Source organism: Callionymus lyra, chromosome 17 (genome assembly GCF_982586985.1).
Source record: "Callionymus lyra chromosome 17, fCalLyr1.hap1.1, whole genome shotgun sequence".
Lineage (NCBI taxonomy): Eukaryota > Metazoa > Chordata > Actinopteri > Syngnathiformes > Callionymidae > Callionymus > Callionymus lyra.
Window position 1 is genome coordinate 22,789,490 of NC_141834.1, and position 12,884 is coordinate 22,802,373.

Here is a 12,884-nt window from a genome sequence, read left to right on the forward strand (position 1 = left end):
GGAAGGATGGATGGATTGAAGGATGGATGGATGGAAGGATGGATGGATGGATGGATGGATGGATGGATGGATGGATGGATGGATGGAAGGATGGAAGGATGGAAGGATGGAAGGATGGAAGGATGGATGGATGGAAGGATGGAAGGATGGAAGGATGGATGGATGGAAGGATGGAAGGATGGAAGGATGGAAGGATGGAAGGACGGATGGATGGAAGGATGGAAGGATGGAAGGATGGATGGATGGAAGGATGGATGGATGGAAGGATGGAAGGATGGAAGGATGGATGGATGGATGGATGGAAGGATGGAAGGATGGAAGGATGGATGGATGGAAGGATGGAAGGATGGAAGGATGGAAGGATGGAAGGATGGAAGGATGGAAGGATGGAGGAAAGGTCAGGGAGGAAGGAAGGAAAACCTCTCACCATCTCACGACTTATTGCTTCAGTCAAGACTTTTTTAATGTATAGTTTTTTTTCTCAGATAAAACCACTTTATGTAGCCATGAGCTCAATACAACTTCTCTGGCGACGGAGAGAAAAACTTGATATTTACAGTATAAACTTTAGATCGCACTGAACCTCAGGAAGATTGTTTTAAACTCCATGAAGCTCAGACATAACTTCTCGATCACGTATTCATTGTGGGCTCGAACATGTGGGAGGAAACCAGAGTTCTCCGGGAACAGTTTATTCACATGAACGTAGGTCGATTTTCCACAGATCAGAGAGAGCAGAAAGAAAAGTTAAAGGCTACAGTTTAAACCTGAAGGGAATACATTCCCTCAGGGGCCACATATACACTGATGTTAGGGCCCTCAAGAAAAAAGAACAAACAAAAACAAAGAATAAATAAAAGGGAATTCTTAAAAACGCTTCAGTTTTCTGATCATAATTTTATTTTATATTATTCCATTTTAATATGTACTTTAAATAAATATTCTAAAAACAATTAGATTTAATATATTTTTTAATTCTAAATAAAATACATGAAACTCATTATGTGATAAAATCCATTTTATATTTGTTCATATAATCTCCACTTTAACATTTCTGGAAAATTAAAAACATTTTAGTTAAAAAACATAAAAATCAATAAAAATCACTTGAACAAGTTAAATGTTGAACGAGTCATAGAATTGTTGGAAACATTTAAAAACTCTCAGTTTTATAGTATTATTTGGATGAGGTTGAACTTTGACCTGCTCTGGGTTAAAGACACTTGACCCTTGTGTCGTCTCTGGGTCAAAGTCAACGACACAAGGGATACCACTAGCACATTTGTTTTTGACCCTGAGACAACGAAGGACAGGGTGAGAAGAGAGAGAGAATCCTGCTCAAACTTTAAATGTTGCGATCAGAAAAAAAGTTGTTAAAGACTTTCTCAAGTCACCGGTTTTGAACAAAAGTTAAAACTGCTTCGATGTTCATTATTAGCCTGAAGATCTACGATCACGTCTTCACTCGTGAAGAACTTCAGTCACGAATCAAAGATCCAAAGAGTCACAGAAATAACTGCGAGTCAGAATCACTTGAAAATAATAAAAATGTGGACTTGAGTTGCTCACATGGTTGACCAGGTTTAACTGACACATCATGATTCACTGAACAACCGTTTCTAGTATCATTATTCTAGTTTGTTTGAACAGTAGTCTAACATCTGCTCGCGGCAAATACTCGGTAAAAACATCTTGAACATCGTTTTATAAAAGTTTCGACGACACACGGACGGAAAGGTTGTGCGTTTGATCTTCAAGAACACAAACTCGGGATCTGAACGTCTCGAGCAGAATCTGATGATTGCTGCGTTTTGGGCTCATTTTACTGGAGATCTCGGTCCGAACGTGTCCTTCTGACCGACAGCCTTTCATCAGGCTCACCCGCCGATGAAGCCTGAGACGACCATCTTTGCATCGCAGTCCACATGTGTTTCCTCTTTGACCGGCAGACGTTTAAGTCGATCGCACACATAAAACGCACAATCATGCTAAACACTGGTGATCAAAGCAACACAATCATGACGACCAACAAACACTCGCTCGTCACGGATTAAAAACATCGGCTAGTAATGCCTGACAAACTGAAATCAAAGCACAGAAACTCAAGTGAGTAGAATTTAAAAGATCATTCATTTTAAATTGTAAATAAATACATTAACAATATAAGTCGACTTGGAATTGAAACTGAGAATTATTGATAAGATATATTTTTGATAGGATTAATAATTGTAGGTGAACGAACGACTGACACGACAAAAATGACCTGAAAATAAAAACAAAACTAAAATACTCAAAAACAATTATCTTTTATTTTAAATGTTTTTTCTGTTACAGAATAAGCATTTACAGTAATTTAACATGTGACACTTTTTTTAATGTTTTGTAATTAATATCTGGATTAAAAAATATATTCTAAATATGTTTTGCTCTTTCGAGTTAAAATATTGAATATCAAAATGTAATACATTTGTAAACTTATATGTAATTTTTTTTAACTTTACAGTTTATATTATTTCCTTCTTTTTAATGTATTTCTGGATAATAAAAAATATACCACAATAATGACTCACCTTTACACTGGTTGGTGTTCTTGTCCAGGATGGCCTTCGTTGATACAATTTTCCCGTAACTGTAAAACAGAAAAATCAAATGAACAGGAATAAATATTATTTTTTATAAATGAGTAGAACATGAGTTCGACGATGTCAGATTGTATTGTAGTACAATCTACTGTGTACACTGGAAGAGCCTGTGATATCAACCCTGAAGTACTTCCTGTCTGTGTAGCATGTTAGCATTTTAGCTTCTGCTACAAACAAAGACTTGTTCTTGTTGTTTCTGATCAACTCTTCCTTGTGGAGCTTCAATACCAGACGTTACAGACGAGCAGTTTGAAGATGTTTGGATGTTTTTAAGATGAAGACGAAGACAACTGAGCTCCAGTCGCTACATTAAAATGAACAAACATTTTTCTGCTCTAAAAAGAACATATTACTCTGAAGATAATCAACATTAGGTTGAATTCTGGGTGAAGTGACTTAGCTATGAAAGCATCCCAACGATTCCAGGTGAGGATTATTGAAGCCTCCTTACTGATGCATTCTGGGTAAGTTATGGGAGGATGAATGGATGAACCAACGGATGTAGTTTTGAATATTTTCTGGAAAAGTCGATCAAATTTCCCACAAACTCACCATTAAACAAATAAACTCCTCGACGTAAATTCTTCAAGAACATGTTTTCACTCGAACAAACATCTGGGATCGAGACAAACATCTGGAAACGAAGGTGCGACTCAAACACACCGACGGAGAGAGAGAAGGAAGCGAGGGATGAGCGACGGACGAGCAGCCGAGTCTAAAGACAGAACGAGACGCTGATGGCTGAGGAGGCGCCGTCGTCGGGGGCGATGGAGAGATAGTACGAGGTGTTTAATAAAGAAGAGATCATTTAGCTGTCACTGTCAGCGGAGAACAGAGCTCGGCTGACGGCAGCAAACTCTGCTGGGACGGAGTTTAGAGATGAAGACGGGAGGAGGAGAAGAAAGAGATGATATCACACGACGTGTGATCGTTGAACGAGTGCAGAGAGAATCTCAATCTCAGCGTCAAACCACCGTCATTAAGAGAGTTTGTGAGAGAGTTTGCAGGTTTCCTGGCAGGAATCGAACGTGACGTTCGCTCGACAAGGTTCCTAGTCAACAAAAGGTTCTAAGGGCGGGTGTGGGGGGGGCAGATGTACGCAGGATCAGAGCGAGAAGATTGGAAATCAGGGGCGTTACACCAACCATCTGGCAAACGCTGCACCTTTGTGGACTCGAGCCTCGCAGGGATTCGAACCGCGGCGAGTGTGAGTCTCAACACTGGCGAGTGCGAGCCAAGACAGACAAGCGTGGGCGAGGATTCCTCGCAAACGATCCGCGAGGTCCTTGGATTCGCTACAAACATCTCGTGTCGGGGTTTTGGCAGCGACTTCCTATCCTGCGCCACAACACCGGCCTGGACTGAGATACACCTGACGCTCGCTTGATGGATCCTTGCTGCAGGTTGATGAGACTCGTTTGAAGAGCAGAGGAAACTAACCTTCAAACCATGACTCAGAAGGTATTTGACTAACACTTTAGAATGAGAAACATTTAACTATTAATAAGCTACTGTATTTTCCGCACTATAAGACGCACTGGATTATAAGGCGCAGCTTCAATGAATGGCCTATTTTAGAAGAGTTTTCATAAATAGTTTGCACCGGATTATAAGGCGCATAAAATTAAAGATACAGTTTGACTGGGGTTGTGTTATCATCCACTAGATAAAGCTGTGCTAAAGGGAACGTCAACAAAAACTTTATTAAGCGTTCTGACAACTTTGTTCACTCCCATGGTAACGATGTTTAAATGATGTTCAAAAGGCTTCAAGCAGCAGCGCGTGAGACTGGTGTTGAGAGCAACAATCAAGACACACTCGCTCAAAACGGTGGCAGTAATCTTACTCCATAGGCGTCCGCCATGACGTGACATGCGTCTTAAATCCCACCCGTGATGACGCAATGACGTAATTCCGCCCCCGGCGTGTCGGCTCAGTCGGTGAAGAGTCATAAAAGTGTTTGTAAACAAGTCACTCACCAGGTAATATTCATATATAAGGCGCTCGGATTATAAGGCCTTTTTGAGAAATTTAAAGGCTTTTAAGTGCGCCTTAAAGTGCGGAAAATACGGTATTCATCAATGTATTTGTTAACAACAATTTACTACTTTTAACCATTTAATGTTATGTTTTACTTTTATTCTGGTTTTAATTTGTTTATTGACTTCCTCGTTTCTCCTCTCTTTTCTGGGGCTTGATTGACAGCTCATGGATCAATCAATCAACTTCACTTCTTCTACCATCTGTCTCCAGACCAGTGTGTTGGACCAAAGTTTCCCAACGTTGGTAATTGGCTGCAAATTCTCTTCTCATGTTTTTTCCCTCGTACTTGGATTTTGGATTTTGGACTTCGCATCTTGCCCGAGTAATTAAGTTGTTTTTTGAGCCTTTTTTTTTAACCTCTGTTTTTTGTTTAGTTTTCAGAACCGCTTTCCTGGTTTTTCCTTCTTCTGTTTATTTCCTTTATTGGTGAACGATTTGGTTTTGTACTTTTCTTATGAATTTTGGACTCTGGTATTTATATTTTGAGATTTGGACTCTTGTTTGTGTTTGAACTTTGTTTTATTAAATGAACTCTTGTTTTACCTGTTTTACACTTTGCTTGAAACTCTCACTCGCACTTGGGTTTCGTTCCATATAGATCGTGACATATAAAGAACTAACTCACACCTTGTTCATTGTGACTCTATTCACCCTTAAAGTGTTTTAACTACACCTTTATTACTGTGTATTAACAGGAAATGCATAAGTTATTAAAGTTTGACTTTGTTGATAACTAACTTTTTATTTACCAAAGTAACTAAATACAATGACAGAAGTAGTTAATTATTCATTCATTCATTTTCTATCGCTTTATCCCTGATGGGGGTCGCAGGGAGACTGGAGTCTATCCCAGTATCATAGGGCGAGAGGCAGGGGACACCCTGGACAGGACGCCAGTCTGTCTCAGGACACACAAAGACAGACAACCATTCAAACACGCACACTTATACCTACGGACAATTTCCTCAAGTTCTCAATCAACCTCTGTATGTTGTTGGACTGTGGGAGGAAACCGGAGTGTCCGGAGTAAACCCACACAACACGGGGTCACAAGTTGGCTCGGCCTGGAAGCGAACCAGCAACCACACTAACCACTGCGCCACCGTGCGCCCTTTAATTAGCTATTAATAACACTAAAAAAAGATACTAGTATTAATAGCATCCCAATCACTCAAGTAAAGTATTTGAAAGGTGATTAATGCTAATACTTGTACACAAGTGTTTTTTACCCGGTATGTGTGAAACATTTTTGACAGTATTTATCAAGATTTGTAAATAAAAAAAGTTTCAAAAGTATGAACATGCTGCCACTTTAAAATGGGAAACGTATTCTTTATTACAAATACTTATTTTTGAGTAATTAGGATGATATTAATACCACTATCTCATGGTACTTACAATACAGAGTTAGTTTCCACTGAAGGTCATCTTTAACAACTTCTTTATTTCCTGGTCATGATCAGTAACTAAGGTGTCGTTTCAGCTCCTTTATATCATAGTATTAACAATATAGTCACAATGAACAAGTACTTTATACTGGTTAATTTGCCTTGAACAGGTATTTCTTGTTTCCTACATTTTCCAAGATATTAATAAAGTTTTATCCATCAATGCAACTGGTTCTCATTTTGTCTGGAATGTTTTTTCTTATCTTAGAATTCTTTACTTTGTTCAGAAAAGTGCGGCGTGAAAAAGAGACACATCCGTCGTCCTTTCAAAACCACTGAAAATAGTGTAGTACACATGCCAGACCAGTGGGAGGCGCTGTGGTCACAATAAAACTGAGAAGGAGGTAAAAAAAGGAATCAAAATGAAAAGTACTTTGGAGACGTACGTCCAGTGGTGTATCAGGAGGTTGTGTTCAGGTACACGAGGAATTTGTTTTTTAAATGGACTGGAACCTGTCCCAGCTACTCAGGGCCTCTTGGACAGGTTTCTAGAGTCTGTAACACGGACCATATATGGACGTGAAACTACAATTGATTTAGAGTCATTTTGTAGTTAGTTAGAGAAGTTGGAAGTAGAAACTCCAAGGAAAGCAGTTGTGTTCACTCGACTAGAAGCTGGGATTGAACCCAAGAGCTTCTCGGTGCGAGGCTTCAATGCAAGACTGTGTCGGCTTCAAAACCAAATCTGTTAAAAAGCTTCATAACTAGTTTTTATTTCCGTCTTCAGACACAAACTGTTGTGTCTTTCGTTGAAGCTCACGAGCAGACGAGCAGCAAGAGAAGGATTAGACTAAACGTGACTAACTCGCTCCTGGAACGATTAAGTAACGCTCGGGTCTAACAGCCGAGGGAAGTCTGTACGAGTATCGATCCTTCATCGGCGGCGAGCGAAGGCCGAGGGCGGCGTTGGATGAAGGGAACGGAAAGTGCAGAACGTCCTGTTGTTCGCTCCACAGCTGGATCTTTTCATGGGTTCCAGGAGCCCTGAGCGGCGTTCCTGAGCGGCGTTCCAACGACCCTCACTTGACCCGGCGCCGCGGACGCATGAGGCTCGCCGGGCCTCGAGGACGAGGAGGCGCTCAAGGATGGCCGGCGCTCCAGGACCGGATTTGAATAAGGACGCCGAGCTTTTCTCTGCCCAAGGTTTGTGCGAAACACAGCATTTGTAACAAGAGTTTTTAATCTCCAGCTCATTATGGAGCAGCGGCGCCGACAGCATCTCGACCACGAGAGGAACGCCACGATCTCAGAGTCACGTCTGAACAACTTCCTGCCCGTGACACGGTTCCATCGCCAATTAACTGTTAATTACAGAGTTAAATACATGTTGTTTTAAATATGATTCCACTCTTTAAGTCGAATTAATTTATGTTCAAAAGATCCTCGTAGACTCAGAAGAACACATTAGTTTAAATCATTTTTAAACCAAATCCCTATAAAAATTCAAATTACGCCCTTAATACTTACGTTTAGAACAACAAATCCAGCCACAGGTGCCGGATCGTGGCTCTCTTTAGAAAGCTGTGCAGCTCTTGTTGTCTCTTGTTGTCAGAATACTTTATGAAGCACAGTTTCTCGTCCTCGCTGCCTCTTGTTTGAATGTTTTATATCTTCTAGTTTGTCGCTTCCTCATTCAATCCTCCTCCTCGGCAACAATCCTTTCGCTCGGCAGATGGAAAAACACAAAACTCAGCAACAAAAAACGAAGTGACGACGAGGACGGCTCGGCGTTGATGAATAATGAAGTGAGGAACTGCCTCAATGGAAGATTTAAAAGAGAAAACAGAAGTAGTCATACTTCGAATAAAAGATATAAAGAACCAGGATAACAAAGACCAGGTTTATAAAATACTCCAACAATAAGAGAAAAGCTGTTGCCGCGTTCTGGCGCCTGTTGCTCTGTTTTCAAACACCATCTGGACAAACATCGACTCAAATTTGAAGTAAAGATTGTATGATTTATAATTTCATCTTCAACTTTCATTGGATTTCATTTTTTTATCTCTTTATTATATGTTGAATCCAGCTTAGCTGAGCAGACACGCCCCCAGCATCAAGGAGCAGAAAGACACTTGAATCGACGAGACTTTGTTTTATAGCAAACATTTCTTATCTTAACTTGGCTTTAATGGAAACGTACTCTTAAGTATTTTCACTTGTTTCAACTCCTGGGAGGGAAAAACTTCCTGGTAATACAAAAGTATTCTGGAGCCACTTTAATTATTCTGCCCAGAAGTTTAGCTCATAAAAATAATTAAAGATGGAATCTGTCTTTGAAGCAATACATTCCAGGACGGAAATATATTTCTGTTTCATATCGTGAGTTTCTTTACCTCAAGCAGATGCAATATATGAAGCTGTTTAAACTTCCATGAGTCACTCGCAGCTTCTCAGATCAGCCAGATTTCAGCTTTTCTAACTCAGATGATTAATGTGAGATTGTGACTCAATGAACGCTTTCTATTCAGCGTCCTCGCTCAACCTTACCTGCAGCAGACAGACAGGTGGAGGAGTGAGAGGGTGGGACAGACAGACAGGTGGAGGAGTGAGAGGGTGAGACAGACAGACTGGTGAAGGAGTGAGACTGTAAGACAGAGAGACAGGTGAAGGGGTGAGATCGTGAGACAGACAGACAGGTGGAGGAGTGAGAGGGTGAGACAGACAGACAGGTGGAGGAGTGAGAGGGTGAGACAGACAGACAGGTGAGGGGGTGAGATCGTGAGACAGACAGACAGGTGGAGGAGTGAGAGGGTGAGACAGACAGACAGGTGGAGGAGCGAGAGGGTGAGACAGAGACACAGGTGGAGGAGTGAGAGGGTGAGACAGAGCGACAGGTGGAGGTGTGAGAGGGTGAGAGAGAGCGACAGATGGAGTAGTGAGAGAGTGTGACAGAGAGACAGGTGGAGGAGTGAGAGGGTGAGACAGACAGACAGGTGAAGGAGTGAGACTGTAAGACAGAGAGACAGGTGAAGGGGTGAGACCGTGAGACAGACAGACAGGTGGAGGAGTGAGAGGGTGAGACAGACAGACAGGTGGAGGAGCGAGAGGGTGAGACAGAGACACAGGTGGAGGAGTGAGAGGGTGAGACAGAGAGACAAGTGGAGGAGCGAGAGGGTGAGACAGAGACACAGGTGGAGGAGTGAGAGGGTGAGACAAAGAGACAGGTGGAGGAGTGAGAGGGTGAGACAGACAGATGGGGGAGTGAGAGGTTGAGACAGAGAGACAGGTGAAGGAGTGAGAGGTTGAGACAGAGAGACAGGTGGAGGAGTGAGAGGGTGAGACAGAGAGAGAGAGAGACAGACAGGTGGAGTGAGACAGACGGACAGGTGGGGGAGTGAGAGGGTGAGACAGAGAGAGAGAGAGACAGACAGGTGGAGTGAGACAGACAGACAGGTGGGGGAGTGAGAGGGTGAGACAGAGAGACAGGTGGAGGAGTGAGACGGTGAGACAGAGAGACAGGTGGAGGCGTGTGAGGGTGAGAGAGAGCGACAGGTGGAGGAGTGAGAGGGTGAGACAGACAGACAGGTGGAGGAGTGAGAGGGTGAGACAGACTGACAGGTAAAGTGAGAGGGTGAGACAGACAGACAGGTGGAGGAGTGAGAGGGTGAGACAGACAGACAGACAGGTAAAGTGAGAGGGTGAGACAGACAGACAGGTGGAGGTGTGAGAGGGTGAGACAGACAGACAGGTGGAGGAGTGAGAGGGTGAGACAGACAGACAGGTGGAGGAGTGAGAGGGTGAGACAGACAGACAGGTGGAGGAGTGAGACAGGGAGACGACAAGTTAAACAGATCTTCCTTGTGCTTAGATTAAGATTCTGCTCACGTTCCGTCCTCGGACGTTCAAATGTGTCCATAGTTGCTGCGACCGAGGGAGTGATTGGAAATGTCAGCTGACAACAGCAGTTTTCACTGACACTCTGGGAACTGGCACGAGAACAGGAGGAGATGCGGGAGGTGAGACGGGAGGAGAGACGGGAGGAGAGACGGGAGGAGAGACGGGAGGAGAGACGGGAGGAGAGACGGGAGGAGAGACGGGAGGAGAGACGGGAGGAGAGACGGGAGGAGAGACAGGAGGAGAGACGGGAGGAGAGATGGGAGGAGAGACAGAAGGAGAGACAGGAGGAGAGACAGGAGGAGAGACAGGAGGAGAGACTGGAGGAGAGACAGGAGGAGAGACAGGAGGAGAGACAGGAGGAGAGACTGGAGGAGAGAAGGGAGGAGAGACTGGAGGAGAGACAGGAGGAGAGACAGGAGGAGAGACGGGAGGAAAGACTGGAGGAGAGACGGGAGGAGAGACTGGAGGAGAGACAGGAGGAGAGACGGGAGGAGAGACTGGAGGAGAGACAGGAGGAGAGACGGGAGGAGATACGGGAGGAGAGACAGGAGGAGAGACTGGAGGAGAGACGGGAGGAGAGACTGGAGGAGAGACTGGAGGAGAGACTGGAGGAGAGACGGGAGGAGAGACTGGAGGAGAGACGGGAGGAGAGACGGGAGGAGAGATGGGAGGAGAGACAGGAGGAGAGACAGGAGGAGAGACGGGAGGAGAGACGGGAGGAGATACGGGAGGAGAGACTGGAGGAGAGACGGGAGGAGAGACTGGAGGACGAGGGAGTGAAAGTGACAAAAATATATGTTCTGTGGCAGCGACGCCGAGATGATCTGCTCGCTCCGGCGAGGAGATCATGACCCGGTGGTCCGATAAAAACGTCTTTCACTTAATGACAAGAATAATCTGTGCGGAGGAACCGGGTCTGACCCGTGGCTTCCTCCTCAGCTGACCTTTCCCAAATGTTAGCAGCCGCGCAGCACAGTGTGTGAGCCTCTAATGAAGCTGTTTCACCGTCTTCCTGCTGCAGGAGCTACGACACCTGCTGCTGCCAGAGTTTTTATATACCATCAGAGATACATCCACACACCTGCAAGATACTGACATCTACACACCTGCAAGATACTGACATCTACACACCTGCTAGATACTGACATCAACACACCTGCAAGATACTGACATCAACACACCTGCAAGATACTGACATCAACACACCTGCAAGATACTGACATCCACACACCTGCAAGATACTGACATCTACACACCTGCAAGATACTGACATCTACACACCTGCAAGATACTGACATCAACACACCTGCAAGATACTGACATCTACACACCTGCAAGATACTGACATCAACACACCTGCAAGATACTGACATCAACACACCTGCAAGATACTGACATCAACACACCTGCAAGATACTGACATCAACACACCTGCAAGATACTGACATCAACACACCTGCAAGATACTGACATCAACACACCTGCAAGATACTGACATCAACACACCTGCTAGATACTGACATCTACACACCTGCAAGATACTGACATCTACACACCTGCAAGATACTGACATCTACACACCTGCAAGATACTGACATCAACACACCTGCAAGATACTGACATCAACACACCTGCAAGATACTGACATCAACACACCTGCACGATACTGACGTCTACACACCTGCAAGATACTGACATCTACACACCTGCAAGATACTGACATCAACACACCTGCAAGATACTGACACCAACAAACCTGCAAGATACTGACATCAACACACCTGCACGATACTGACATCAACACACCTGCAAGATACTGACATCAACACACCTGCAAGATACTGACATCCACACACCTGCAAGATACTGACATCAACACACCTGCTAGATACTGACATCCACACACCTGCAAGATACTGACATCAACACACCTGCAAGATACTGACATCAACACACCTGCAAGATACTGACATCTAACACACCTGCAAGATACTGACATCAACACACCTGCAAGATACTGACATCAACACACCTGCAAGATACTGACATCAACACACCTGCAAGATACTGACATCAACACACCTGCACGATACTGACATCAACACACCTGCAAGATACTGACATCAACACACCTGCAAGATACTGACATCAACACACCTGCTAGATACTGACATCAACACACCTGCAAGATACTGACATCAACACACCTGCACGATACTGACATCTACACACCTGCAAGATACTGACATCAACACACCTGCAAGATACTGACATCAACACACCTGCAAGATACTGACATCAACACACCTGCACGATACTGACATCAACACACCTGCAAGATACTGACATCAACACACCTGCAAGATACTGACATCAACACACCTGCAAGATACTGACATCAACACACCTGCAAGATACTGACATCAACACACCTGCAAGATACTGACATCAACACACCTGCACGATACTGACATCAACACACCTGCAAGATACTGACATCAACACACCTGCAAGATACTGACATCAACACACCTGCACGATACTGACATCTACACACCTGCAAGATACTGACATCAACACACCTGCAAGATACTGACATCAACACACCTGTAAGATACTGACATCAACACACCTGCTAGATACTGACATCTACACACCTGCAAGATACTGACATCAACACACCTGCTAGATACTGACATCAACACACCTGCAAGATACTGACATCAACACACCTGCACGATACTGACATCTACACACCTGCAAGATACTGACATCAACACACCTGCAAGATACTGACATCAACACACCTGCTAGATACTGACATCAACACACCTGCAAGATACTGACATCAACACACCTGCAAGATACTGACATCAACACACCTGCACGATACTGACATCTACACACCTGCAAG

General features: G+C 43.9%; 2 protein-coding genes across 3 annotated transcripts in view; one reads left to right on the top strand and one right to left on the bottom strand.

Annotated features, from left to right (window-relative positions):
• entpd3 (ectonucleoside triphosphate diphosphohydrolase 3) overlaps positions 1–12,884 on the top strand; it is a 257,655-nt gene that overhangs the window by 109,699 nt on the left and 135,072 nt on the right. The gene's annotated exons all lie outside the window — the stretch shown is intronic.
• The window catches only part of LOC148063041 (RNA-binding motif, single-stranded-interacting protein 3-like), a 193,078-nt gene that overhangs the window by 89,292 nt on the left and 90,902 nt on the right, over positions 1–12,884 (bottom strand). Inside the window, exon 3 of one of the 2 annotated variants that reach the window (XM_087812117.1) lies at positions 2,571–2,629. The exons of the other annotated variant lie outside the window; for it this stretch is intronic. Within the exon in view, the coding sequence (XP_087668243.1) occupies positions 2,571–2,629 (59 nt within the window). The remainder of the gene's footprint in view (positions 1–2,570; positions 2,630–12,884) is intronic. 2 annotated transcript variants of the gene reach the window in all.